At 45.2% G+C, this 26,423-nt stretch overlaps 2 protein-coding genes across 3 annotated transcripts in view; one reads left to right on the top strand and one right to left on the bottom strand.

Moving 5' to 3' along the window:
- Positions 1–26,423, top strand: part of snd1 (staphylococcal nuclease and tudor domain containing 1) — a 180,920-nt gene that overhangs the window by 78,887 nt on the left and 75,610 nt on the right. The window lies entirely within an intron of this gene.
- Positions 7,141–10,005, bottom strand: lrrc4.1 (leucine rich repeat containing 4.1; the record flags this gene model as incomplete). The annotated part of the gene is made up of 1 exon (XM_083999285.1): positions 7,141–10,005. The coding sequence occupies one exon, from the start codon at positions 10,003–10,005 to the stop codon at positions 7,141–7,143; it is 2,865 nt and encodes a 954-aa protein (XP_083855411.1).

Genomic DNA, 26,423 nt, shown 5'->3' with positions numbered 1-26,423 from the left:
AAAAAAACTGCTGTTTCTATGGTGAGGGTGAATTTAATTCACCTGAAGCCCAATGATACAATATTATCATGATACTTGAGTCACAGTACAATATTATTTTGTGATATCCTGAGTACTTTCTTAACATATTATGATACATTATGATTTCTGAAGTTGGGTCAACATATATTTTATCCAATAAGATAAAGTTGTCCAGTGCTAGTAACACTATGGTGCCAAAAACTGTAATTGATATAGTATTACCACACAAAATATTCAGATCTTTTTAATAATTACATATGTTTATGTGTATATAACAAAGCATGTCTTCAGCTGCAGCAGCCTCTCACTGCCCATACCAGAGGTAGGGGAGGTGAAGGCAACACAAACTGATATTTACTAGAAGAACAGAAGTGACTGTTTCCTTGTTGCAGCTTCTTGAAGTGTTAAATTAAATAGAAGCCGAGCCCAGGAGCTCGTGCTGGATTCAGTTGTAAATGGTAAGAAACAAGGCGTTGATCCAGCCCAGGCTGAAAAGGTGGCATCTGAACTGTGTTCCTTTTGGATATTTATTGTTGTGCTAGAGACAAGTGTTTATGTCCGTCTGTGTTTGTGAGCGAGGGTTGATCCGGAGCATCCTTGGGTGACGCTGCGCCTGTGATCATGGGCTGTAAATCGCAACAGAACCAGTTAATTTAATGGACAATGGCTTCATCCCTTGCTCTGTGTGTATGTTCATATCTTTTGTGTGTTGTTGTCTTTATTTGTGTGCACAAAAAAAATCAACACACCCCCTCCTCACATATGTCTCAGTCCCTCGTTGGCTGCTCTCAGTTCGACATGATTTACTACCCGCACACACCTCGGCCTGAGCGACTGGACGAGATCATAAAAGTAAGGCTTCATCGTGGCTGGCTGCTAAGAAAACACAGGGGTGTTTTTCACCCACCGAAGGGGCAATAAACTCGGTGTCACAGGGAGGTAACACACTTGAGTGGTCCTCGCCACAGCAAGCGTATAGCTCACGACACCCACCAAAGTCTGCGTGTGTGTGTGTGTGTGGACTCTGCGGACCACAGTACATATCCAGTAAAAAAAACCTGTTGGCACACACCTATTCAACATTACAGCCTCAACGGCACCGGGCCCGTTGCCAACACTTTACTGAGATGAAAAATCTTCCTTTTGCTTCCGTTGACCTCGGTAGCAACAAATCCTACCACCAGCTGGTCAGTGAATATGGCTGCTTTACATCAGGTTTCACATGGTCAGCTTCAGACACATCAACAGCGCCCAGCCCACCGACTACACCTTCACCTTTACATCTTAATATTTATACATTCATGTGAATAATGAGCCACATATAAATTATAATATGTTTTTTTTATATATATATTCCAATAGGCAAAGATGATGTGCTGTTAAAATCCATATCCCATCCCCTTCCTCCTAAACCAGATCAATTCCTCTATTGTCATGAGACTTGTTCTCTGCATAGATGGTGTGAAGTCTCCACCTTTGACTCCACGCCCCATACAGTCCCTCTGTTTGACGTTAGGACCAAACAACTCTCTCGCCCTGACTCATGTTGACTCACACAGCAGCACGCTTGCAGGCCTGCTTAGAATAGCCTCCTGTCTGCTCCACTAGCACACTGGCTAGTGCACACACACACAAAAAATCCAGCACGTGCACCATGTGTAGCAGCAGCCATTCCTAACACAACTACAGATGTGTGTTTTTTTTTAGCCTCTTTGCCTCATCAATTGTCAGCTACAGCAGTATGCTAATTATCAATAATCAATTCATCAATAAAAAGCTCAGGAAATATACCAACACCTGAAAACAACAATTAAAGTAAATGGTGCGGGGTATTACCCACACACACACATCTTGGGTAAATTAGGTGTTTGAATCATAATAACACTGCCATTAAAAATCTCTGCCCTGCTGCTCTACTCCATTTGATATTCAGCAAATAATGAAAGGAAGTTCCGACATTAAACATTATGTTATGCACAACTTGCAGGCTTTCTGAGAGGAAGAGGGGGAAAAAATAAATCACATGAAGCTCAGGGGCTGTATCTTGCAAATTCATATATCAAGCATAAACAGCTAATGGGCTGAGAAGCCCCTTTTACCCTTGCTGTTCTTGTCATATAGACAAATACTGGTGCCAAGCCCTCATCACAGGCTCTGATCAAAGATGTATAAAAATTCAACATTACGTTCAGCTCCATAAAACATCTGCTTCACTGGAGCCAAGGTCACATATATTATTCCAGCATAAACACTTGTAGATAAGTTTTATCAGGCTGCTGATGACATAATGTGACGTATAGCCTCGTTGGCAGAAACAGAAAACGTTTCTCTTGTAAAAACATTCTTGTTGCTGTACTGATGTTACTGTTACTGACTGGGGCTTTGGTTGACAAATGGCTGATGTAAGTGAGATTATAAAGCCTATTGGGCCAGGTCATTTTAATGGAATAACATTTTATTACAGCCATCTTCTGCGCCTCAGTGCATAGTAATTTACAATGAGGAAAAAAAAAATCCAATTAAGAGATTGCATCAAAATAATAGGGATTCAAAATGTCCTAACAACCCCTTTTTAAGTTGAGAATGAACTCCTTTCTTTAAGAGAGAGAAAGAATCTACTATGTGTTTGCTGCAGGTTTAAGGCTTTGACCTGTGAAATTTAGTGTCCTCTTGATTACACTAAAAACGCACACGCCACTCGCGCGTTTTTCTTTTTGCGCCGCGGCACTTATCGTCCCTGCAGTTCCATTTGCACTGACCTCCTGATCCTCCCATCCTCTCTTCTGCTTTCATATTCACCGGCCTCCCTTCCTTCAAGTACCCCCAGTGGTCCAGTCCATTACTGCTATCAGCACTTCTTATCTGCCGCACTCGGCCATGGTAACATCACACTCACAACCCACCACCACCCCCACCCCTACTGCCTCCCCCTCCCCCGCCACCATCGCCACCCACCCTCGTGGTGCAGTCCAGGCCAGTCACCAATCATGCAGGAGCCATGATGGCCAGGCTATATATCCCCCATTCCATCTGTAGCTGGCACTCTTGCATCACATTTGCACTGCTTACTCCTTTCCCAGGCGCCTTTGCTCTCTCTTCCTCTTCACTCTCACTGCTTTGCTTTTTCTCCCCTCTTTTGGTAGCTTTACCTTGTCGTCTTTTTTTACCCTCTCATTTTCATTTCATTTTAATCAGTTTTCTCTTTCCTCTTGCTTGTATTTTTTTTCTCCTTCTCTGTGGTTTTAGCATCCCCCCTCCCTACCTATCTTTCCCTGCGTCCTCATTCCTCCTTAATTCCCCTTCTTCACCTCTCTCGTCTTGTTCTCATAGCTATTTCTTTTGGACTCCCACTAACACTTCCATCTATCATCAAATGGCTCTGCCACATTTCTCTGTGTGTATCTTGTGTTTTCCTGCGCTGTCTACTCCTCGCCTCTTAGATCTCCTCCCTTTTCTAACCCTAAGTGTTTTCTGTTCTGACCAAATCCTTCACTTTTGTTCTCTCCTCAATAACTTCTTTCTAGCAATCTGTCATGCTTTTCTTTGCCACTTTTCTTCCCTACATCACAACAGCTACACCACTTGATCTTCTCCCACCCCTCCTCCTCCTCCTCCTCCTCAAACTCTAGCCTCCCATCCTTTCCGTCCCCTCCCTCCCTCAGGCTCTGTGAGCTGTGGGTAAATAGGTGCATCTTTCCTTGCTTCCTGTTTCAAATGGCTTCATGATTGCTAATGAAGCACTCAGACAGAAAAAAAAACATGATGCGGAGGAGGAATGGATGGAAGGGAAGGAGTGTTTCCCATGGAGACGGGCCCTCCACTGGCTGGCTAGCTGATAGGCTGATTGATGACCCTGTAGCCATGTTGACTGATTAGTATGACAGAGCCTTTTATAGCACAGCACAGCTTAATAAGTGACCACATTGCACAACATACTTCGGTATTGAACTAATATGGCGTCGCATCAGCTCCATCCTGCACACACCATACACGGGCAGAGGAAGTGCAGTATATTTATGTCCAAACTTATGATTGCATGCCATAACACAGCTTGATGCTTAATACTGTCCTTCAGACAAATGTTCACACTACATCTAACCCATCTCAGCCATGATTTGTGAGGTATGAGTCAGCATTAAGACAAATGGTCATTGCAGTATGAAATGGTAATGTTAAATGTGAAGTTTGGATGCTGCTGCTGCTGCTTCCCTCTCACTTTTTTCTTTTTTTTTCTGATTCTCCGCATTTCACCCCCTCCCATCCTCTCTGTCTCACTCGTTCGACGTAGCCCACACAACACACAACAGAGATAACACAGTTAACACAAGAGACACATACAGACACTCATGTCCGATCTATCGAGATCATCCTCACACCTGCAGGAAATGCTCAATATTTGAAATGCGGGCTGAGTCATCACCAGACTTTCCAAGAAGGGGTGGATGGCTAGAGCTGTGGTTGATTTGATCATATCTGATTCTTGTGACCAGTTGTGACAGCCCAGGCTACACTGCAGTGGCTTATTTTTACCCCAGTTTGATGACATTTGGTAGACGATAGAATTCTCTGTTTGGGGTGATGACAGGATGATGCAGTCATGACCACTCGGTATGGTACCACACCCATATTTCAGCCTAAAAATGACATTTATTCTATTACTGTGTGTAGTTAGATCTCCTGATCTGATGTCTCTCTTGATCAGTCTGTCTTTACATTCCGGATGTCCACCGTCTCCAAGATCACACACAGCCCAGTCTGCTGCCACTAAATTTATTTTTTCAGGAAGGAACATTTTATTGCTTCCTTTTTTTTATATGGTTAAATGATTTTGCTTTTTCTGATTATATCTTTCTTCCTCTGCCCAATTCTTCCCTCCCTGTTTTTACTGCAAAAATAGTCTTTCCCCATTGGGATCATCATATCCACCCCTGCCTCGTAATGTAGCACAATGTTGGAGGACATTTTAAATTATACATTTACAACTAACGCTGTCTTGGTCTACCACATTTGACAAGCACAGGATATCATCTGAAACGGCTAAATGTAAAAGTGCTCACCCACCCTCTTCGAGCTGTCCTTTTAAACTTATCTCTCTTTACTTTGTCTGTCTCACTCTCTGCTTCTTTTTGTCACTCCCTAATTTGTCAGAGGTGGTCCGTCATCCTCACAAACACACATATCACTCTCTTCTTCTGACAGGCTCAACTGCAGGTTAAGCATATCAGAAAGCTTTTTTTTTGTGCTGCACCATGTCAACTTCTGGCTCCTCTTTTCTATTCAAACACCCTCACTGTTAAATTCCTCTGCCTCAGATTTTAAAACGCTACAGTGTTGGAGAGACAAACCCTCGTATTGCTCTTGTGGCCCTCGCAGGTACTCTCCCTAACCAGCTCTCCATTTGCCACACTTCTTACTGGTTATGTAAACTGGTGTCATCAGCTACACTACTAGGCCACAGCGTAGCCTGCGTGCACAGGCCTGTGACTGTGGATCTGATAATGTGCTGGGTCTCCAGAGACTAGTTGCTGTGATTTTTGATTAATCTTGGTTTATTTTGAAATTGTACAGTTTTAGGATGATAACAGAGAAATGTCTTGTATCCTCTTTGTCATTTGTCACCCACATGTTGCCCATAGCAAACATGTAACCATGTTCTTCACTGATATGTGCACCCAGGACAATTCTCCCTTCTTTCAATCTTACAGTACATGTCATGTTTCCCAATAACAAACTGGCGCACCTTCCCATTATATGTCTAACCACTCTGTGTGTTGTATGTTATCTTTCTTTGTTTGGCAGAGAATTGTGAAGCTGTATTATGATTGAGAGGGGTGATATTGTCGAAGATGAGAAATGCACAGTTAACAGGGAGACCCGAATGCATTTGTCACCATAAAAAGCCCCCATACTGATTAATGAAGGCACAACAGCTGGCAATGCAATGAAAAGTGAAATGAGGATCTATATTTTCTGGCAAAGTACAAGACAGTGTTAACACCCAAACAGTATTTCACCTTAATTTATCACCTTTTCACTCATTAGATACAAGACTGATAATACCAGTTTGTAATATAGAAAATAAGCTGGGTAACACAATAAGCTTCCATCACTGAAAAGCATTATGTAATGAACATTTCAGTTAACAGCAGATGTTATAATAGCACTACTGTACTTTTCATCGACACACCACTGCATCTTTGAAGATCTTAAGGCATTTGTAGAACTTAAGAACTCAGATTATATACATGCTTTTGATTAACCACATTCTGATGAAGCACCATTCAATGGTTCTATAAAATAAAAAACTGAAGAAACTTGTGTTACATGTAAATTATATAACAATAGGAAATGTGAGATAAAAAAGAAAAGAAAAAAAAGCACCATCCACTCCTGCACTGTGATTCATTCTGCCTGAGTCATCCAGCACATGTAGGGTTAAAGTATAGCTGCAGCGTCTTACTGCAGTGTCTAAAGCATTTGGCTGATCGTTACAGTATACGCCAGAAGAAGAGAAGGGGAAAAAAACATCTCTCTCTAAAACTTCCTTTTTTCTTCCAAAAATCCATTTTATTGCATTTATAACATTTGGCACAGTACAAATTCTTGGTGCTTTTACAAGATAAACCTGTAAAGATCGACACTGACCTTTTTTCGGTTTTTGTTAAAGAAAGTCTTCTCTGTATAAATATTTTTTCTTATCACTGCATTCTCTGTAGCATGGTGTAAAAATCACACAGAATGCCCCTTTTTAAAACAACACTACCCTCATTTGTCAAAGTCAAGACAGCATCTTAAACAACTCATTGTTTTAAATAGAAGTTACAAGTTAGAAAATAGTTTCAATTTCTTTTTAATATATGTTTCTCTATCACCAGCCCATGGTAGTTTCAATTTGTCCATATATATATATTTATTTATAAGCATGTACAACAAGAAATCATCAGTCTTTTTAAGTTTGCACTCTGTACAAAAAAGTAGTTCCTGTCCTTTCTCCGTTGTGCATTCTATTGCATGATTTTATGAGGAAAGGACGCAGGGGGGAGGGGTGTGGGGCAGGGGAAGGTGGGAGCTAGGGGCCTAGGGACACAAGTGGGAGCCTTTTTTGGGGGGGGCGGCTTTTCAGATCTGAGTCTCCTGTACCTTCTCCTTGGTGTGAGTTTTTATGACATAGGGCTCAGACATTGCTGTGATGGTGCTGGGCATGGTTCGAGGCAAAGAGTTCCCAACATTGTTGTCTGTCCATTTAGCCCCATGGCCAGTTGGTTTGTACGTGTTGTATTTAGGCTTTAGAGTGCTGTAGTCCACCTTATGAGGGCTGTAGTCCACTTTGTGTGGACTGTAATCAAGTTTAGGTCTCTGAGTGTGTGGACTAAAGTCAGACTTGAAGGCGCTGTAATCCGCTTTGTGTGGGCTGAAGTCAGTCTTGAAGGCGCTGTAATCGGTTGCAGTCTTATGGGGGGTGTAAGGGTCCTTGGGCTTGTAGGAAAGGTCAATTTTAGATCTCTGGGAATTGTAGTCTGGTTTCGGTTTAGGTTGAGTGCTGTAGTCAGGCTTAAATGGACTGTAGTCAGTTTTAGGTCTTGGGTGAGTGCCAAAGTCAGGTTTGAATGGACTGTATTCAGCTTTCGGTTTATGCTGTGTGTTGTAGTCTGATTTTAATGGGCTATAGTCATGTTTAGGTTTTGGTTGGGTGCTGTAATCTCGTTTGAATGGGCTAAAGTCAGATTTCTGTCTAGGATGAGTGCTGTAATCCGGTTTGAAGGGGCTGTAGTCCGTTTTAGTTTTTGGATGGGTGCCAAAGTCGGGTTTGAATGGGCTGTATTCTGCTTTAGGTTTGTGGGTGCTGTAGTCCTGTCTAAATGGGCTGTAGTCAGGCTTTGGTCTGTGAAGGCTGAAATCTGGTGTAGATTTGTGAGTGCTGTAGTCTGGCATGGTTTTGTGGCTACTGAAGTCCATATTTGGCTTATATGTGGTATATTCAGCCTTGGGCTTGTGAAGGGTGAAATCAAGCTGGGTTTTGTACTCGGCCTTGGGTTTGTGAAAGCTGTAATCAGTCTTGTGGCTGATAAAGTCCAGTTTGTGTATGCTGTTATGGTCCCGGATCTCAGGCAATGTGAGAGCTGTCTCTTGAGCTGCAGATGCTGGTGGTGGAAGGTCCTCCTCATCCACCTGGATAATCTCCACAGTGCGGGCAGCTGCCACTGTGCTCCTCTGCTGGTGGCGCTTTCTCAGTTTGTAGAAGGCAATGAGCATGACAGCAGCCAAGAGTGTCACTGCCACAAAGCAACCAATAATGATCTTAGTTGTCTTCATAACTTCATCCAGGCTAGGGCCAGACTTGCCTGGCTTGCCAGTGGCACCTTGCAGTCCTGGCACCACAGATGGCTTTGCTGCACCTGGTGGGCTATCGGTGCTTTGCAGTAGCACAGTTGGTGTAGAGATGAAGACTGGCTGAAACACTGAAGGAGAAGCAGTTGTAGTTGTTGTCCCTAGGCCTGCTCCTCCTCCTCCAGCAACCCCTGCCCCTGCAGCAGCAGCTGTGGTCGTGGTGGTTTTAGGTTTGGGCATTTCAGTGGTTGGCCCCAAGACTTCCACAGTCACTGTAGTAAAGTAACTCAAGTTGGATGTATTAAGCTCAGCTGCACTCACATTGAGGTAGGCTGAAGCGTTGGAGTTCCCAGCTGCATTGGACACCATGCAGGTGTAGGTGCCCGTGTCTGCTGCAAGGACATTTGAGAAGTTAAGAGTACCATCATTGAGGACTGATATTCTCGGGTGACCAGAGGCATGTGTCAGGACTGTCCCATTGGGCAGTAGCCAACGCACTGAAGACATTGGGGCTGTGCTGCAACGAAGCTCAGCCACTCGTCCTGCTGAGATGTTCAAGTCTCTCGGCGCATCAGCAATGAATGGTGCAGAACACTGGACTGCTGCACCCTCTCCCCGATCCACCTCAACCAGCTGTCGACCTCTCATGCTGGCAGGTGAGTGACAGCGTCCACAGCAAGTTGTGTTAGTAGGGATGGACTCCCTTAGCCAGCGTGCTAACCATACAGCCTCACAGCTACAGGTCCAAGGGTTATGGTGGAGATGGAGCTCCACCAGGTAACTGAGCGGGGAGAACAGATCATGTGGCACAGCGCTCAGATTGTTATGGGCGAGATTTAGCTCCACCAGTGAAGATAAGTCGTCAAAAGCATTGCGCTCAATCACTGTGATTTGTGAGTTCATCACCCATAGCTTTTTCAGTGAGCGCAAGCCTTTGAAGGAGCCAGGCTTTATTTCTGGGAAATGATTTTCAGATATCTCCAGTTCCTCTAGGCCCTTGAGAGGACTCAGGTTTGGCATATCACCTCTTATGTTGCACATGCCCAGGTTAAGGTACTTGAGGTTTTGTAGGCCCTCAAAAGCTCCTTCTGAGATGTACTCCAGTTTCCTTAACTCTCCCAGGTCCAGACGCATGAGGGAGGGCACCCGGTTGAAGGCATAGGAAGGGATACTCTCAATGGGGTTGTTCCTCAGCCACAGTTCTCTCAGTTTAGACAGGTACTCAAAGGCCCCACTAGGCACCACTGTCAACCGGTTGTCAAACAGCTCCAGTGTGTTGAGGCTGGTGAGTCCATTAAATGCGCCCACCTCAATCTGACGTATGGCATTTCGCCCAAGCTGGAGCACCTCAAGGTGGTGCAGGTGCCGAAAGGAGTCAGCCTGCACCGCCTCGATGGCGTTTTCCATTAGATTGAGGTGTCGCGTGTTGGCAGGAATGCCAGGGGGCACACGGGTGAGGCCGCGTCGGGTGCACACCACCTTCCCCTGCTGATTACTGCAGGAACACTGCGGTGGACAGCCCTGGGGTCCTTGAGACACCGCCGCCCCCGCCAAGGCCAGGGAGGCGCTGCTCCACGCTCGCGCCATCAGGAAGACTACACAGAGCAGGGCGGCTTTCCTGGCACGATGCACAGCTACCCGCCCCAGGAGACTCATGATGTGGCACGTTCATAATTCAGCATCATCTGGGGGGGAGGATTGGGGTGTTTGGGGCAAGTGTTTGGGGGGGCTTTGGGAACAGGGAAAGTAGCTGGTTGACTGGTCGTAGTGTTAAGGGCACGAGAGTAAAAAGGTCAAGGGAACTGAGGAGGATAAGGGGAGAATGTGGGTTTGGGGTATTTGCTGAGGGGCAAGAGGACTTGACCTATCCTCAATTGAGCAATGCTTTTATGCCCATGAACTGTGCTCAGGGGCAGAGGGAAAGGAGAGGATAGAAAGGGCTGGCTTTTCTGAAACGTGTGTATGAGAAAGACATGGTGGTAAATCAAACAACAAAAAACTGTATTACAAGACAGAAGGGAGGGTAGGGTGTTACAAATTGATGCAAAGAGGGGTTGAAACACTAGACACCTACCTCAAGTTATTATTACAGGTCCTTGAACTGAGATATATAGCTTCCCTCCTTTTTTGCAATCAGAAAGAGCAGTGGTATTCAGATCAGATGTATGTATATCCAAGAGCAGCAAAGAAAGCCTCTTTATATTTGCTCTGTCAAAACAGGTATCAACGCCAAAGAGCTTAACCAAGATGAGCCCTTTTGTAAATCCACACATCCAAAGAGAAAGGTTCGAAGGCCCTTAGTGAATGTTTTTTCTCCCTTTCCGCGTTGATGAGGAAAAAAAGAAAAAGGGAAAAAAAAGAAAAAGATTGTAGATAGGAATCCAGTCAGGCTCCCAAAGCAGCAGCAGTGCTCCCTTGCTCGCTTCTTGCTGTCGGCTCCTCTTCTCTCGCTTGTCCTTGGAATCCGACAGTTGATCCCCCTGCTAGACACCTTACCCAGGTCTCCATAGCACAGGCGACCACACAAACACACATGCACAATTTTTTTTTTGTTGTGCACCAAAAAGCCAAGGCAGAAAGGACAAAAAGAGGGAGGTAGGTGGGGGGTGGGAATGAAAAGGTTGAATGAAAATTCCACAGTCCTTTCCAATGTTCTTTTGCCTTTTGTTTTGCGATGGTTAGGAGGGGAGGTTGACAAGTCCGAGAAAAAAAACCAGACCCCCTCCTCTCTGTATTCCTCTGTTCACTTTTTAGTGGTCAATCAGTTGGTCAGTCTGACAGCCCTTCTCCCTCTCTCGCTCTTTTCCCCTCGCTCCCCCTCTGTGGCGTCGTGTCCACTTGATTTCTTATGATTTTTTTTCTTCTTCTTTTCTCCTCCAGGAGAGCTCAGCAGGGGTTGAAAAGGCTAGACGACACACACACCGCTTTCATTAGCTTCTTCCACCTCTTAACTAGCCGCACGCTCCAGCCTCGGCAGCCGCGGTGGCGACAGCGGCAATTGCAAACGCGCACACACCATCCCTGTGAAGCACACAGCAGCAGTAGCGAGCACACACAGCAGCAGCTGCAGCCTGCCTCCCGTGCACTTCCCAATAATCCGTCAATTTCTTCAGAGGGGGAGTGGGGTGGGGGATGGAAGGGGGTGCTGGGAGGAGTGGGGGTGTTGTAGCTGGGTTGATCGAGGTGGGTTAGAGGGAGGAGGGGTGGTGCGCAGTTTCTCCTTCCTCTCTCCGGCGTGTTTCTTTTTTGTTCTTGTTTTCCCAGTTCTTTTTTTTTTCTCTCCCCTCCTCTCCTCGTGGTGATCAGCACCCTCTCGCTAATGCAGCGTCCGACTGGGGAGAGGAGCAAGACAGGGAAGGCAAGCGCTGGGCGAGCGCGCGGCTTACAGGCGTGACGTTAACAGTAGCGTCGATGTGGAAAGGATCCGTTGTAGCAGCAAAAGAGAGAGTGTGCGCTGGCTTGGATCTCTCTCTCTCTCTCTTTCTCTCTCTCTCACTCTGTTTTACACTCTCTCTCTCTTGCTTGCTCTGTCACACTCTCTCTCTCTCTCACTCTCTCACATTCCCTCTCTCTCCCTCTCTGCCTCCCTCCTGCTCTCTCTGCAGTGTCCTGAGGTAGTTGGGTGAGCTCAAAGCACTCAGACCTTTTTAGAGATCTACCTCTTCAGAAACCAGTTTGCTCTTGCCGTCCTCCGCTCTCTCTTTTTAATACTCAAAGTCTCTTGTTTTGTGGCTTTCTGGGGCTTTGTGTGGCTTAGGGGAATAGACGGGCTGTGTCCGCGCAAAAGGCAGAGATGGACAGTGGCATCCCCACAGCAACCAGATTTTAACCCTCTCATCCCCAGCAATAATCCAGGCATTCCAGCGAGTCTGGCGAAGCTTTCCCAGCATTGCTTCGGTGGCAAAGGCAGGCAGATGGGACACTCTCTCTCTTCGTCTCTGTCTCTCTGTCTCTCTCTCTCTCACTCCCTCCCTCCTTTCTCTGCTCTCTGTTTTTTTTTTCACTTTATCTCCCCTCACTCTCTCACTCTTTTCGTTTTGTCCTTTAGTGGAAAATAGAGGAACATGAATGGACTGCTGACGCATCCTGCTTGGAGCAGTGCTTTGGTTTGATGCAGTGTGTTTTGTGCATTAACTCCCCCACCCCCCCATCCACCCACCCACCCACCCACTTCACCCTCACCCTCCTTACTGTCTTCCCTTCTCTGCTCACTCTTCGTCCGTCACTGTGTCACTCTACTTCATCTCTAGCTGTCTATCTCCGGGTATACAATCTCCTACATGCTCGCATTTGCATTTGCCCCTGTCACGGCTTTATTGTGTGCGTCTTCAGTTTTACTGTTGGGTTGTTTCAGTGTGATTTAAGCAATCTCCATCTCAACTTCAATCTACCGTGCAATAGAGCAACAACTTTTCTCTATAAAAAATGGATTGGGTTGCTTTATTAATATCAAATATTACGTAGATAGACTTCGATCCAGACTGGGTGCAGGAGTAGGATCCAAGGAGTGAGCTGTTAAATACTGAAAAAGATAAAATAAAATGCGGTAGATAATATAAAATCATAAATTCTGCCTCTTGTATTGTTTCCTCTTTCCATCATGTAAGCCTTTGCAGGTAGTTAGAGCACTCTAAACAGACAGGCCTTAACCCTCAATTTGAGCACAAACTGTCGCTCCAGGAAGCACACAGCTGTAAAGGTCATGTTAAGGAAGGCAAACAGGAAAAAAAAAACAAGACATGCTTTACCTTCCGACTGCGGGAAAGGAGGCAAAATGAACGCACCCCACTGTCCCATCGTCCCTCTCCCCCTCCAATGATTTGTACAAGCGTCGTGTCCATTAAACTAGGAAGCGGTGTGGGTAATTGATGGTTGGTAAGGCTAGCTGTGACAGTACTGCTAGGTGTGTGAGAGTGTGTGTCTCACTGTGTGTGTGTGTGTTGGAGCTCAAGAGTAAGCGTGTGAAAGAGAGAGAGAAAGGGAGAGTGAGGAGAGAAAACATGCGAGCTAGAAAAGGTCACACTGCCTGTAGCACAGTATGTTATTCCCACCGGCACAGGAGTATAGAACCAACTCCTATATCACACACACACACACACATACACACTTTCTCCTCGACTTCGATGCAGTTGAATATGAATGGGCTTCAATGAAGCACATATAACAGTAAGGTGGCAGCCACAGGAGTATAGGGAGGGATTTTCCTGTGTTAGGGAAGAGAGGCTATTTCCTTTTCTTCCCACATGGGATTCCCTCGCACCGTGACCATGTGGAAGGTGATATAAGGCGCGCTGCAGTGCTGCATCCTCCGAACAAATGGAAACATGATAATGCATTGCAGGGCATACCAAAAGCAGGGTTGTACAGCTGCAGGATGTTTGGCAAATGGGCTGCTCAAAACAACACCAAACATTTCATCGATCTGTTGTCAAGTTAAGCCAACTGCAAATGAAGGCTTCTGTTCTCTGTGTGCTTATTGATGACAAAAAAAAAAAAAAAAAATCAGATGTAGTACAGTGTGCAATACTGGCACCACTCCGCTTTGTGTGTCAGATGGCGCCCGGGCACTGTTCTGTAGGTGCGGCGTTCGTGTGTGCCACCATTTGATGAGCAAGTGACCCAGAATGAGTTCAGGTTGTGTTTTACCCACCCAGCACAGAACATCCCCAGACCTACGATCTAACCAAAATCAACCACTGACCCAAAACATGCCCAACGCTGCGAGGGTAGCTCTCTGCTCTCGGCCCCTCTTCCTGTCTCTTTTTGTTCTCTTTTCATTTGTGTCTGTCAGCGGACACTCTGCTCTCTCTCTCTACCTCGGGTCCTCGGGTCATGGCCTGCCAAACTCTGCGATGCTCCACTGACCAAAAGTGGTCAACCCCATGCGTTATAGCTCGATCCTGGCCTGGAATGAACCAACATGGCCGGATGGTCAGCCAAATTCTGTGATCACAGCAAGGTTTTCTCAAGGTCCAGCATGAGCGTGCGTGTTGGCATTCCTGACGGGGGCTGGCTTTTCCAGGTTGAACATAATTTGGTGGCTCGTGCCAGTGTTGACTCCGTAAACCTGGCTGAGCTGCGTATTCACAGTGTCTTTCAAAGTTAAGGTTACACCAGTTTGCCCAGAGTGCATAGTAACCAGTGCTCCGGTCAAACAGTGGTCCCATATGTTCCCAGTATAACACGCAGCGTCTTGACAAGAAATGTGTTGTCAGGCCTTACCTCCAGGACTTAACTGCTTGACGAGCTGTCAGATATGTGGGACCTTCACTCTGTCATGCCAGCCCCTTGCCCCCACCCGCTGTACGATCCCTGCCCTCCCTGCCTTACCGCCTTACCCAAGGCTGTGTTGAGCCACCACCCTGCACCAGGCCAGGAGGTCACTAGGTGTAGTTCAGGGGGTACCGCACGACCTACTTTGGTGGTGGCGGCCTGTCCACCAGTCAGCCGGCGTGTTCGAGGGGTGTATGCAAAACAGTACAGAACCCATCCCCCTGGGGTGAGTGCTTGAAAATCTGGGCTGCGGCCAGTCACATGTAGGTCAGCAGCCTGTGTCTGCATGTGTGTACGTGTCAGTAGTTCCATTTGGACGGATGGCCTGCAGTATGGTATAGCAGCAATGACAATCGGATTAGAAGAACGTACAGTCGAATGATAGATCTAATGATAATGTCATTGCCTCTGCCATTGCCAGGATCAAGGATTCGCAGCACCACACCCTTGGGCAATCCACATACGGTTTTTCCGCGTGTGTACAAGCGAGACAGAGGCGATATTTTCCCAAGGAGACACAAGGCAAGCACTATTTTTGGGCTTGTCTTGTGCTTTGAGAGCAATTACAAATTTTATGCATTTAAGTGAGTGTGTATGTGTGCGCAAGCAGGCGAGCATGCCCTCTAAATATCCCTGTAATGTCCCTATGGCTGATTGCATACCGGTTCCCACCCTGGCACAATGTTATCATAAACCAATTTTTCCAGGTCACTATGCTTAAATGTGTATACACACCAACACACCCCGCATTAACACACACACACACACGGACACCCCCAAACTCTGTGATGCCGACCTTGAGGTAAAGGACCTGCTATTAGACACCTCCTCTCCCATTTTCATTTCAATCTCCAGGAATTAATTCTGCGGCAGATTATGTGTAACTCACATATTCACATCCACACACTCTCTCTCACTCACTCAGACACACACACAGACATGCTGCTATCAGTGTCCCAGTAAGAGCTTAAACTCCTTGGTAGGGATTTTTTTCCCCCTCCCTGTTTATCACTTTTCTCATCACACATACACACTCACGCGTGCACACACCAATCATCGCCAGTGTATGAAGAGATTATAATAGGCAATAGGGTATATTAGTGGCTTCCGTCTGGCCACGTTGGGCGAGTTGTCGTGCTTCATATACTGGCTCCGTCTCGCTTAGTTTGCTTCCACCGACCTTGTGTGGCCTCCACTCAGCACAATATACTAATACTGAAAACATTTCCAGCATTATCTTACACCAAGCGTCCTATGGCATTTTCATTTATTGCTTTTAGACGACACTTTAATGCAGGGCAATTTGGGCAGGCAGTTAAGGTTAGGTTAGTCCAACAATAAAACAATACATGCTGGTAATGAATTGCTCTGTCATTAATCCTTTAACTTTCCGTTCTCCCTTGTTCCATATGTTTAGCTTTCACTCTTGTTTTCTCCTAATCCCTCTCTACTCCCCACTCTCAACTAGTCTCCTGCTCTTTCTCCTTTTTCCTTTCTCTTTTTCTTTTTTATCCTGCTTTGTTCTTGATGTTTCCTTTTCCTCTCCCTGACTCTTTCTTGTGCTCTTGCTCTGCTGTCTCCCCCCATGTCTTTACTTCCTCTTGGCTTCCCCTCCTCTCTCTTCTTGCCCTCACTCTCCTCTAAATTGCCACTTCCTACAGTGTTCCTCTGGTCTAGTATTTGCAGGCCTGTTTCAAGTTAATTGTCTTTTCTCATTCAGCATATGGTGTGTGTGTCTGTGTGGGTGTGTGTGTGCTCACTCTCAAATGAGGGCACTATTAGATCATGGCAACTGAAGGCACACAGTAAAAGATGACCATTTTCACTCCTCTCTTTTTTTTCTGTCATCCTGTTTGAGCTTTGCTAGCAGCCATTGTCTCCAGACTAATGGGCTTCATTATGTTGAGCTGTGTTCATACTGGCTGCCAGAGCAGGGATTAGCCCTAGCGCCATGTTAGCTGGAAGCAGAAGAAAGATACTGCTAGGTTAGCACTGTTAACCCAATCAGCATGAGCCCGGGAAGCTGGATAGGAGAAGATGCTTCATGAGTAGGGATGTATATCGTTAGGATTTTATCGATACCGATACCCATACCGATACTCCTTATCGGTACTGATACTTATCGATACTCTTATCGATACTACAACATGTAATTTAGTGTAAAAAATAATGATGTTAATGATGTTTTTTTTTTTTTTTTATTAGGGGGGCAGCAACCAGCATAAAAAATTGACAGCAGAGAGGAACACCTCCTTTAAACCCTGAGCAAGTCAACAGTTAACCTGCAGAAGCTGCAGTTAATCTATCATCATGATAAAAGATCTCCTTCTATGGATCTTGATGAATATTTAGCTTTTTTACTCTTAAAGTTGTATTGCTCTGACTCACAGCTCATGTCAGCTCAGGTGATCTGCAGGTTGTTTTCACTTCATTGCTACGACGCTGCGCCCCGTGTGTGCGTGTGTGTCTGTGTACAGCGCTGACACACACACACACACGCTGCATCCACAGAAGCCGGTCCATGTTCTTCACGCCGTAGACCAGTCAATTTATGAGACGTGTTACCGCAGAATAAACGACACAAGCAGCTCAGTGTTTCCACAGTCGGAGTTTTCTCCTCCTTTCTTAGCGGAGTGACACCAGGTCGCTCTGACTCCACTCTGCTCCTCAGCAGCAGACATGAAGCTGCTGGAGCCTCCTCTGTCTCCTCACTGACCTGCTGCTCTACTGGACACTCAACCCTCCGCCTCCGACATGAATTAAAGTACGTTGCTGGGTGTCCGGTGCTACGCTTCTAACACATGCCGACCCGACACAGGCGAACGGACCGGGCCGGACTCGTTCGCTCCACACGCACCGCCGTGTGTCGGCGCTGCAGCGCGGCGGCGCAGAGAGACGCTGCTGAGACTCGCCGCGGCTCGCCCGGTCCAAGTGCTGATTAGAGCGGCAGGGATCAGCTGCGGTGACCGCCGTGTAGCGGTTCTGTTGCGCTGACGAACCCGGTGGAAATTGGGGGGTGACAAGCTGCTGTGGCGGCAGTGTCATTATTACGTGACGCTTGGGGAGACGTTCAAAAAGTACCGATAAGAGTACCGTCAGTCCAGAATCTTAACGGTACTCTGGTACCGACGCAATTATGGACCGGTACCAAAAAGTACCGGTCCACGGTATACATCCCTATTCATGAGTATTTGGCAACTTTGGCTTCTTGAATCTTATACCCTTTGGAAAAACCTTTTACTAATCCCGACCACATTCATTTTAAAGATTTTTTTTTTTTAGTTTCACTCAAAAAACATAGTTTCATTTTGCACAGTCTGTTATATAATGTCTTCTTCCCTTTTATATTTCTCACCACATGCTAATGCTCGCCATGTCTTGCCCCGGCCGCGTCACTGGTCAGCTGGCCTCATTAGGATTCATGGAGCATCCCTGTATGTGTGTTCATCACAATGTTGCCTTGCCAACTGCCAGGCCTGTAGGAAATGGATGTCTCTTTCTCTGAGCAATGTGAAGGTAAAAACATAGTTATTCACCGCACAGAGAAGAGCTAAATCTTCTGGACTTTTAGCTCCTTTGGAGCAAAGATGCTGTCTTCATTCAGACCCACACCGCCCCTCCTCCCTCCTCTCCCTCTCCTCCTTTTGCTTTTATGTCCTTGACTCGGTCAAAACAAAATTCCTTGCGTGTTACTCTGCAACATTATATGTGACATTAGTCCCATGTTGGGCTTTTGTATTATATCTACTCAGTTTACTCAATTTTAACGGATGAAAAGGGAGTCGTAACAGTGATTTAAGTGCATACTTGCACATGCTTGGTCTTGTCTTGCCTTGATGATGACAATAGTTGTCCAGCATTTCCTGTTGCCTTTATAGAATACCAAGTAACGAATGCCAAGACAAATATGTCTCCTAGAAGAGGTAATAGGATGCAGCAGCACAAAAAGCATTTTCTTTGCCTCTAAAACTACTCATCTTTCAAGATGTCGATATGAAATCCTTACCATCTAAACCTCCATACCTTGTTCTGGGTGGTGGACTGACCAACCTGCTTCACAGACAACCTCCCTTTCCGTTATAAATAAAGTGGCCACCTTTATCTCCCCTCCCTCTATGATGCCCATGACCTTCGAATATCCTCCTCTCCCCGAAGCGCCCTGGCGACAATTACTGTCTTTACAGTTTTATTTCTATGAAACTGTTAATCCCAGAATCTCCATTTGGCCTCATGTGAGGTGAGGATTAGCCCTACACACACACACACACACACACACACACACACACACACACACACACACACACACACACACACACACACACACACAGGGATGGAAGAAACGGATGAAACGGCTTTTCATTTTTTGACAAAATCCACCTGGCCACACCCAGATTACAGCAGCACTGTCCCACTGATAGCAGGGTTGTGTGTCTGTGTGTGTGTGCGCGCACAGGCGCCAATAATCTTTGTTTTCCACCACCATGTTGTGTGTAATCCTATTGGTCTACCTTCCTGTGTACTCTGCTTTGTGCTAGATATCTGGGTACATACACTTCACATTATTGCAAACTGCTCTCCAACACTGGAAAACCATTGGAAAGCAGACAGGAGGTGAGGAGTGAATAGAGCTTCTTTTTCTGTAATGTGCTTCCAATTTGGATTTCATTACTGATAGTTGCCTTGTCTACCTTATCTGTATTCAAATTAACTATCTGCTCCCCACTGTCAGCATAATAACAAGACACAGACACTCGTCAAGTGTATTTAAAGCAGATATGAAGGGTCATTCTTTTGACATGAAATAACATTTTATAGCAGAGAGAATGGGCAGGAGTTTGTGTGTGTGAAGAAGACGCGCCTCTTGTATTTACTCTCTAATACGACTGCTCACCTCCCAGCCAGTTATTTTTCCTGTGTAATATCCTCTGTCTATTCCGTCTTTTTTTTTTTCTCTCTCTCCCTCCGCCATACTGGGGATTTGAGAAGCCAAGCTAAGTGTGTCTAATCTATGAGCGCAACCAGCACAGCGTCAAATGTTTTGGTCCCGATTTACCTGCAGCTCTCAGCCATACAACACTTGAGCAGCTGTCCAGCCAAGCAGGTAGGAGACAATGCAGGATAAGGAGGGCTGAAGGCTGAGGAATAGACACCCGAGTGGACAACGACATTACAAAGCAACTACGGGAAGATTTAAAGGAAGTAAAGTGAGAAAAAGCAGGTGCTTTGGGATAAATGAAAGAAAGCACACACCAAAACAAATAAAAAAAAGAGAAGATGGAAATAGGAAAAAGTACCACCTGACACACACTTTCCCCTCACACCACTCTGCACCCTTAACACCAGGCCCCGCGACCTTGCTTAAATGTGTTTTCTGTAGAAGTGCAATCAGGGATATCCCCCGGAGGTAGGCTGCGACTGGGGGGCCAGCAGGGACCCGGCTATGGAGGGATGGAGGGAGGGAGGGAGGAAGGGGGGTAAAAAGCAGCAGGCAGCACTTTCTAAATTGAAGTCAATAACACAGCAGTCCATTCTATAAGAGCCAGTCCTCCCACACAGTCCGCTCGCAGTCACTAAGGAGAGCTGAGGCCGGGCTGTCGATTGAGTTCTCTCAAAGTGCCGCTACGCATGGCAACATGTGCTTGTGTGGGTCAGCAGCACACGAAGACCAGAGGTGCACGCCTAATGAACCTGTAAGACAGTAATTGTGGTCGATCTAAAAATAAAAATGAAAAGTAACATACAGTAGAACATACAATGTGGAAAACTATTAAGCAAACCCGACCTGAGAGCGCTTCTATTCTACATCGAGCTGTTGTATGAAATCTTGCTAATGCAGGCATATCTGACACACACATGCACACACAGCCTTATTTCGCCTTTTAATCCCTTTTCGCATGTTAGCACTTCTACATAGCTTTGGGGGATTAGAACCGGTATGGTTGGCCTGCCCTGAGTACGGGGGTAGGAAGGGAAGTTAGTGACTGGGAGAGAGGGTCGACATCCAGCTGACATGAGTTTTGCTGTGCATGCGTGGTGCGAGTACATACTTTGTATCTGAATCTGATGACCACAACATAGAAGGGACCCCCCACACGTCTGCACAGCATGGAACAGACATGATTTGTTCGGGATGTGGCACTTTTTGTTTACTTTTGCTGACCCAAATCCAAAAGTTGATAGGCTGCAGTTTTAATACTCCGCACTCGTGTGCTGACATGTTTATATGAGTCGTGATTTTTACAGGCAAATGCAATTTCCTGATAAAAGCACATTCAGATCGCAAGTTCTTGCTTTTTCCCCCCCGTATTCCTCTGAAACATTGAGTATGTTAGCGGGAGGTTGTTCTACGGGTGGATTCATAACTGTCGCACACGATCCCCGGTGTCAGATTGTTGCAGTGGTAATCCAACTATCTGGAGAAAAAGGAGCCGCGCACACCATCACATATGTTCATACTCAGATGCATTTTAAATCTGCGTTTTAAATTTTACATGAAACCAAGGGAATAAGTGAAATGAAGTGTAAGTGAAGCTATTCTTCATCCACCGGGCTCTTTAACTTTTTAAATATACAGAGAAATCCCATTGTAATGCATCGCCACCACATATCAGAAATATGTCATCTTTACATAAGCAGCTAAGTGCTTTCCATATGTTTTACTACTTTATCTCCCTTGTAGAGTTGTTGGCTGTTATTCTGTCACTGTTTGCCGGTAGAAGTTTTATAGATCAATGCAGGACACAGGTCACGGCCTGCTGGTGCTCTCTTTCTGTTTTCTCTGTCACTTTTTACACTGATGGCATCAGTCTAGGTCACTTGCACCCTAGTTGTGGTTATTGGTGTGTGGCCTGGTTATTTTTTTTTTTTCCATAATAACCCCTCACCACACACACACTCACCCAGCACACATAGGGCAGGCTTGACACATGGATGAACAGTGGTAATTTCCCCAGGCATACATTGATTTCACTTTCATTTTCCTGCCACTCATTGTTTGACATCCTGCTGAAAATTATAATTTTGACTCGAAGCCTATCGCTTTATTTCAGCGACTCCATTTTTTTTTTAACCGTGTGTTTCATCGCGAGTCATCGGATTACAAATAATGAAGGGGAGTGTATTTGGCGATGGTGTTTTGGAATTGATTTCGACAAACAATAAATGGCATTGATTGTGAGTGCAGCACCAGTGCACAAATTGAATAGTACACAAATAGTAAAGTTTCTATTTCAGTAACACCATTGTGCAATAGTTGTATAGATAGATAGATATTCTTATTCTGTGAATTCAGAGCCTCAACACTTGTGAACACATGTAGCGACTGCATGTCGGTGCTCTCTCACATCCAGGTAGCAGATGTCTTGCACCACTCTCCGATTATCCCTGAAGTGTTGTCTCAGATGTGTCGTAAGTTCATTCAAGTTGTTGTATTTTTAAACACACTGCTAGCAAAGACTCTGAATGGCTGCGTGTGCGTTTTAATATGCATGTTTCGTCTGGAGATGACTTTGCTGACTTAACTGTCTAGACACTTCTTCAAGGGCTGGCATTATTTTATTTCTTTTTTTTTTTCTCACTCGTTGTCTATCACACATTCTGTCATCCATTTTAGTGGCTCAGCTATACACAGCAATAAATGACTGAAACCACAGAGAGACATCGGTTTGGATTTTCTTATGAGGCAACTATCGGGCTCCGCACTTATTCATTCGGCGGGAAATCCCACGAGACAGCAGCCTTTGGGCATGGGGGTTTTATTTCTGAGAAGGTGTCCCATCGGGTATTAGAGTTGTAAGTCCGGACGGCGTCATGACTGTTGTGATGGCCACGAGATTGTTGTAGCTTGTAACTCCATGACACAGTAGTGGGGTGTCTGCTTTTTGCCCGTGGCTACGTTGTTGAAATTGAATTTGAAGAGAGTGTGTGTGCGCCGCTGTCTGTTTCTGAAGTGAGTGTTATCCGTCCTATTTGGAAACCCAATTGTCATATTGCACACCTGGTGGTGGTGGAACAGGCTCTAGTTGCAGGAAATAGTGCATTTAAAGCCAAATGTGTAAAGTATCACATACTGAATGTACTCTGTGTGTGTTAGATGTATTATATAGGAACAGAACATGTGCCTTTTTGTGTTATGTACATGTGCAGTACCCACATGTCTCCACAACTCTTACTTTATAATTGATTTATCCTGTAAGTGCCACTTTTCAGTAGACATTCAAATGTTTGAAAAGATAAAAATAAGCCACTTTAAAGCTGCTGCTGTGGTAGCTGAGGAGACATAACCATAGTAACTGCAGAAAAGTTTCCACCTGAATTTTAAACTAGAAAAAAAATCAAACGGATACATCTAACCAAGTGTTTAAACCCACACCGACACAGTCCAGTGGTTTAGGCATGTGTTCAGTGTCCGTCTGTTCATGTGCCATCACGAATGACTCAGTCTTCCTACATATTGTACCAGGGATGTGTTATATTGTATTGACCGGCGGTGACTGATACATGAGCCACAGTGTTTTGCCTCACAATCACGCACAGGTCGTCCACAAGTAAAAGAAATGGCCGAGGCTCTGCTGCGGCTCTGACACAAGCTCCAGCCCCGGAGATTCTGTGAAAAAGAAAAGACGCAATTCTGACATCGCTGGCTGATTCACGACTGACTCATTGCTCTCCTTGTACTAAGAAGCCAACTGTGGAGAGAGGATGTGTTCGAAATAATACAAGCCCATGTCACTTAAAAAGACTTTACCTCAAGTATCTTGAATCACTCGTATTCAGATGTCTCTTGCTTTATATTTCAGATTCAGTCTAATTCAGTTACAAATAAGAACCTTGATAAACACTTGACAGCCCAGTGCTATTGTGTGACGACGATATAATGGCTAAATGAAACTTTCTGCTTCCGTTGCTTGTGCCGCATCCTCCTTCTCTCTGACTGTGCTGATTCTCCAGTCAGAGCATGTCCTCTCTAAGGTAGCTCTGATTAGCAGCATCTGCGTTTCTGTACTCTAGTGGGGCAGAGAGGGGAGGAGGAATGGGGAAGGAGAAGCAGAAGAAGGAAGAAAAAAAAAACCTGCGTCTTGAACACTCTTTCGTCATTTGTGGCCTCTTCTAAGTTTTCTCTGTCCTCCTCCCATCCTCACACTTTTTTTTCTTCATTTCCACCCCCCTTCCTCCTCCTCCTCCTCCTCTTTCTGCCTCTCTCTCTTCCTCGCTCTCAATTTTATTCCACAAATGTTAGCCCCATTTCTCTCCCTTGTCTCCTCATTATGGAGGTGTTTGGAGGCCCAGTCTTGTTTTTGACACTGATTTTTTTTTTCTTTTTTTCATTTCCCCGAATGGCAAGCTTAAAAACAGAGGAAAGGGATGATTGGAACAAAGTCGCAGAGAGAAGCGATAACAAACTGATGGTGTCATTGGAAACTTTGTGTGATGGGAGGCTTATCTCAAATATTGAACAATGAGGTGTAAATTTGTCTTCCAGTGGACGTGTTTGTTTTAAATAACGATCTTCAAACAGGTGCAACCCAGGCGATGTTGGTGAAACTTGTTCTGTGCATTAATAGTAAGTAAAATATCTAGCAAGAGATAATGATGCCCATTAAGTTGATATTCAGTTTCTCCTGTAATAAAAGCTCTGTTTGATGGTCGCACGCTCCTAAAGGTGTGCCTGGGAACCGAGCACACATGCAGGAGGGCTGTAATCCCATTTATTTGACACCGCACTCATTAGATTAACTGCCGTGGGCTGATACTAGTGTAGTCAGACTGGTCAACGTGCGCTACAATTGAAGAAAGAAAATAGAGGGCAAATCATATTTGCCAATGAATTGTCATTTGGTGTCCAGCAGGACTAACTGCATGGCTCCTAAACAGGCATGACTTGATTCAATCAGTTCCCACTCTCCTATCTCTCTCTCTCCCTCCTCCTACACACAAAAAAGACAACCACGCACCAACCTCAGCCTCGGTCCGCCGTCTCATGTGTTGATGGTCACTTGGCATTTATGTGATTGAACGCGCGGCGAGGTTGAATTGGATTGCTTAAAATTGAAGAATGATTAGACGATGATTCGTCTCAAGAGGTTTTTTATCTCTGGTGCCGCTGACTGGGGGTCAGATCATCATTTCCTGTTTTATGATATCTGACATCCTCTTGGCATGAAAGATTCATTCATGTCGCTCACTGTTGGCAAGCAAGTGTCTCGTTCATAATGTTTCCACTGAAAAACCAGCAGGGATATTCTATTGGACCTTTTACACCATCGCTTTAGAAATTTAATGAATAGCTAGAATAGATGAAGCGGGGATGTCCTCCTGTCTGTCAGCCTTCTGGCAGCCTCCAGCATGAAATGTTGTCTCTTTGCTGTGCTGCTAGTTTATAGCAACATGGAGTACCTCTCCAGCGGCTCATCTCCGCCACTTTCCTCATACTCCAACTTCAACCCCTGCCTAACAACTCTCCAACAACCAGCCTAGCAACCGTGCCTCTCTATTTGACAAGCACACAGAAATTGACAAAAAGCCATACTGAAAAATGCCTCTGTCGGCTCTCCTCCTCCCCCTTTTTGCCCCCCACCCCCCTCCCCATCTCTCTCTCTCTTCCTCATTCTCTCACTCTGTCAGCGCAGGCAGAGGCTGGGAGGACAGAAATGGCTTTTTGAGTGACACAGGCCGGCTATGCCATTTGCCGTGTCAACTGGTGAAAGAGGACCGAAAAGGAGGTGGAGACAAATGATCATGGCCCGACCATGATTGTTCCGTGCCCCCTCTAGCTTTCACCCGCCATCTTTTTTCCCCTCATAGGTCATTGAAGTCCAAATAATAATGACACAATGCCACTAGGTGTAGAAATGTTATCCCTAGTGCAATATTTTCACAATTTTTTTTATTTTTTTTTAGCTTTCTTTCAATTTTTCCACACTTTGAATGATTCTTCCAGAGTTACAAGGCTTGTGTTTATGTAGGGCTTGTTGATGAAATCTCTCTTTGAGTAATTGGAAATTTGGAGGAGATACTGTTAAACCAGTAATGAATCACGAAGCGAGCCACATCACATCTTTGCCTAATTTTGTGTCCAGCTCATCTCTTGGGAATATTTTCATTTGAATGGCAGAAAAATCTAAATCGACTCGGAATAATCCATTTTCTGTCGATCAGTCCACGCTCCTCATGTTTTTGTCGACACTCAACTGTTCTTTCAACGGCTTCAATGTCTCCAGCCTTCAGTACACTGAACAGTCCACTAAAGAACCCTGTAACCCCTCTGTTTCCCCCACACAGGGCTATCTATGGCACACGACTGTAGTTTGGTCATTGCAGCCACAGAATTATAAATATTTAAAATTCCATTATGAAATCTTAAATCGATTCATAAAGCTGCAGCAAGTCGAGCGTGAGTGAAGAAACAGCTGCTCACGCCGGGGGGATATGAATGTGGAGGGGTTTGATAAAGCAGAACCGTAAAGGCTGCTACCGTCTATTTTACACTCATTACCTGTACAGTTATAAACCCCATTTAGATGAGAATAGTAAACATTTGTTGAGTGTTGCTACTGAGAGTCCTTCACCTTGTAAACAACATCATCCTCTTCAGTTTAGATATAAGGCTTCTTCTATTACGCTGCCTCCAAAAGCAAACACACTTTTTGTCCAGTTCTGCATCACAAATTCCATGTTTTTGTACAAATTATTATTCCTATATATCTAAGTTAATGTGCTTTACTCTTATTTATAAAAAAGTAAATAGCTAAATGAGTAAAACACAGAATGAGGTCAATACATAATACAAGATGGTAAAAAAG

This window comes from Trachurus trachurus (genome assembly GCF_905171665.1).
Source record: "Trachurus trachurus genome assembly, chromosome: 23".
Taxonomy (NCBI): Eukaryota; Metazoa; Chordata; class Actinopteri; order Carangiformes; family Carangidae; genus Trachurus; species Trachurus trachurus.
Note: the sequence above shows the minus strand (reverse complement) of the source record. Positions and strands in the feature narration are given on the sequence as shown.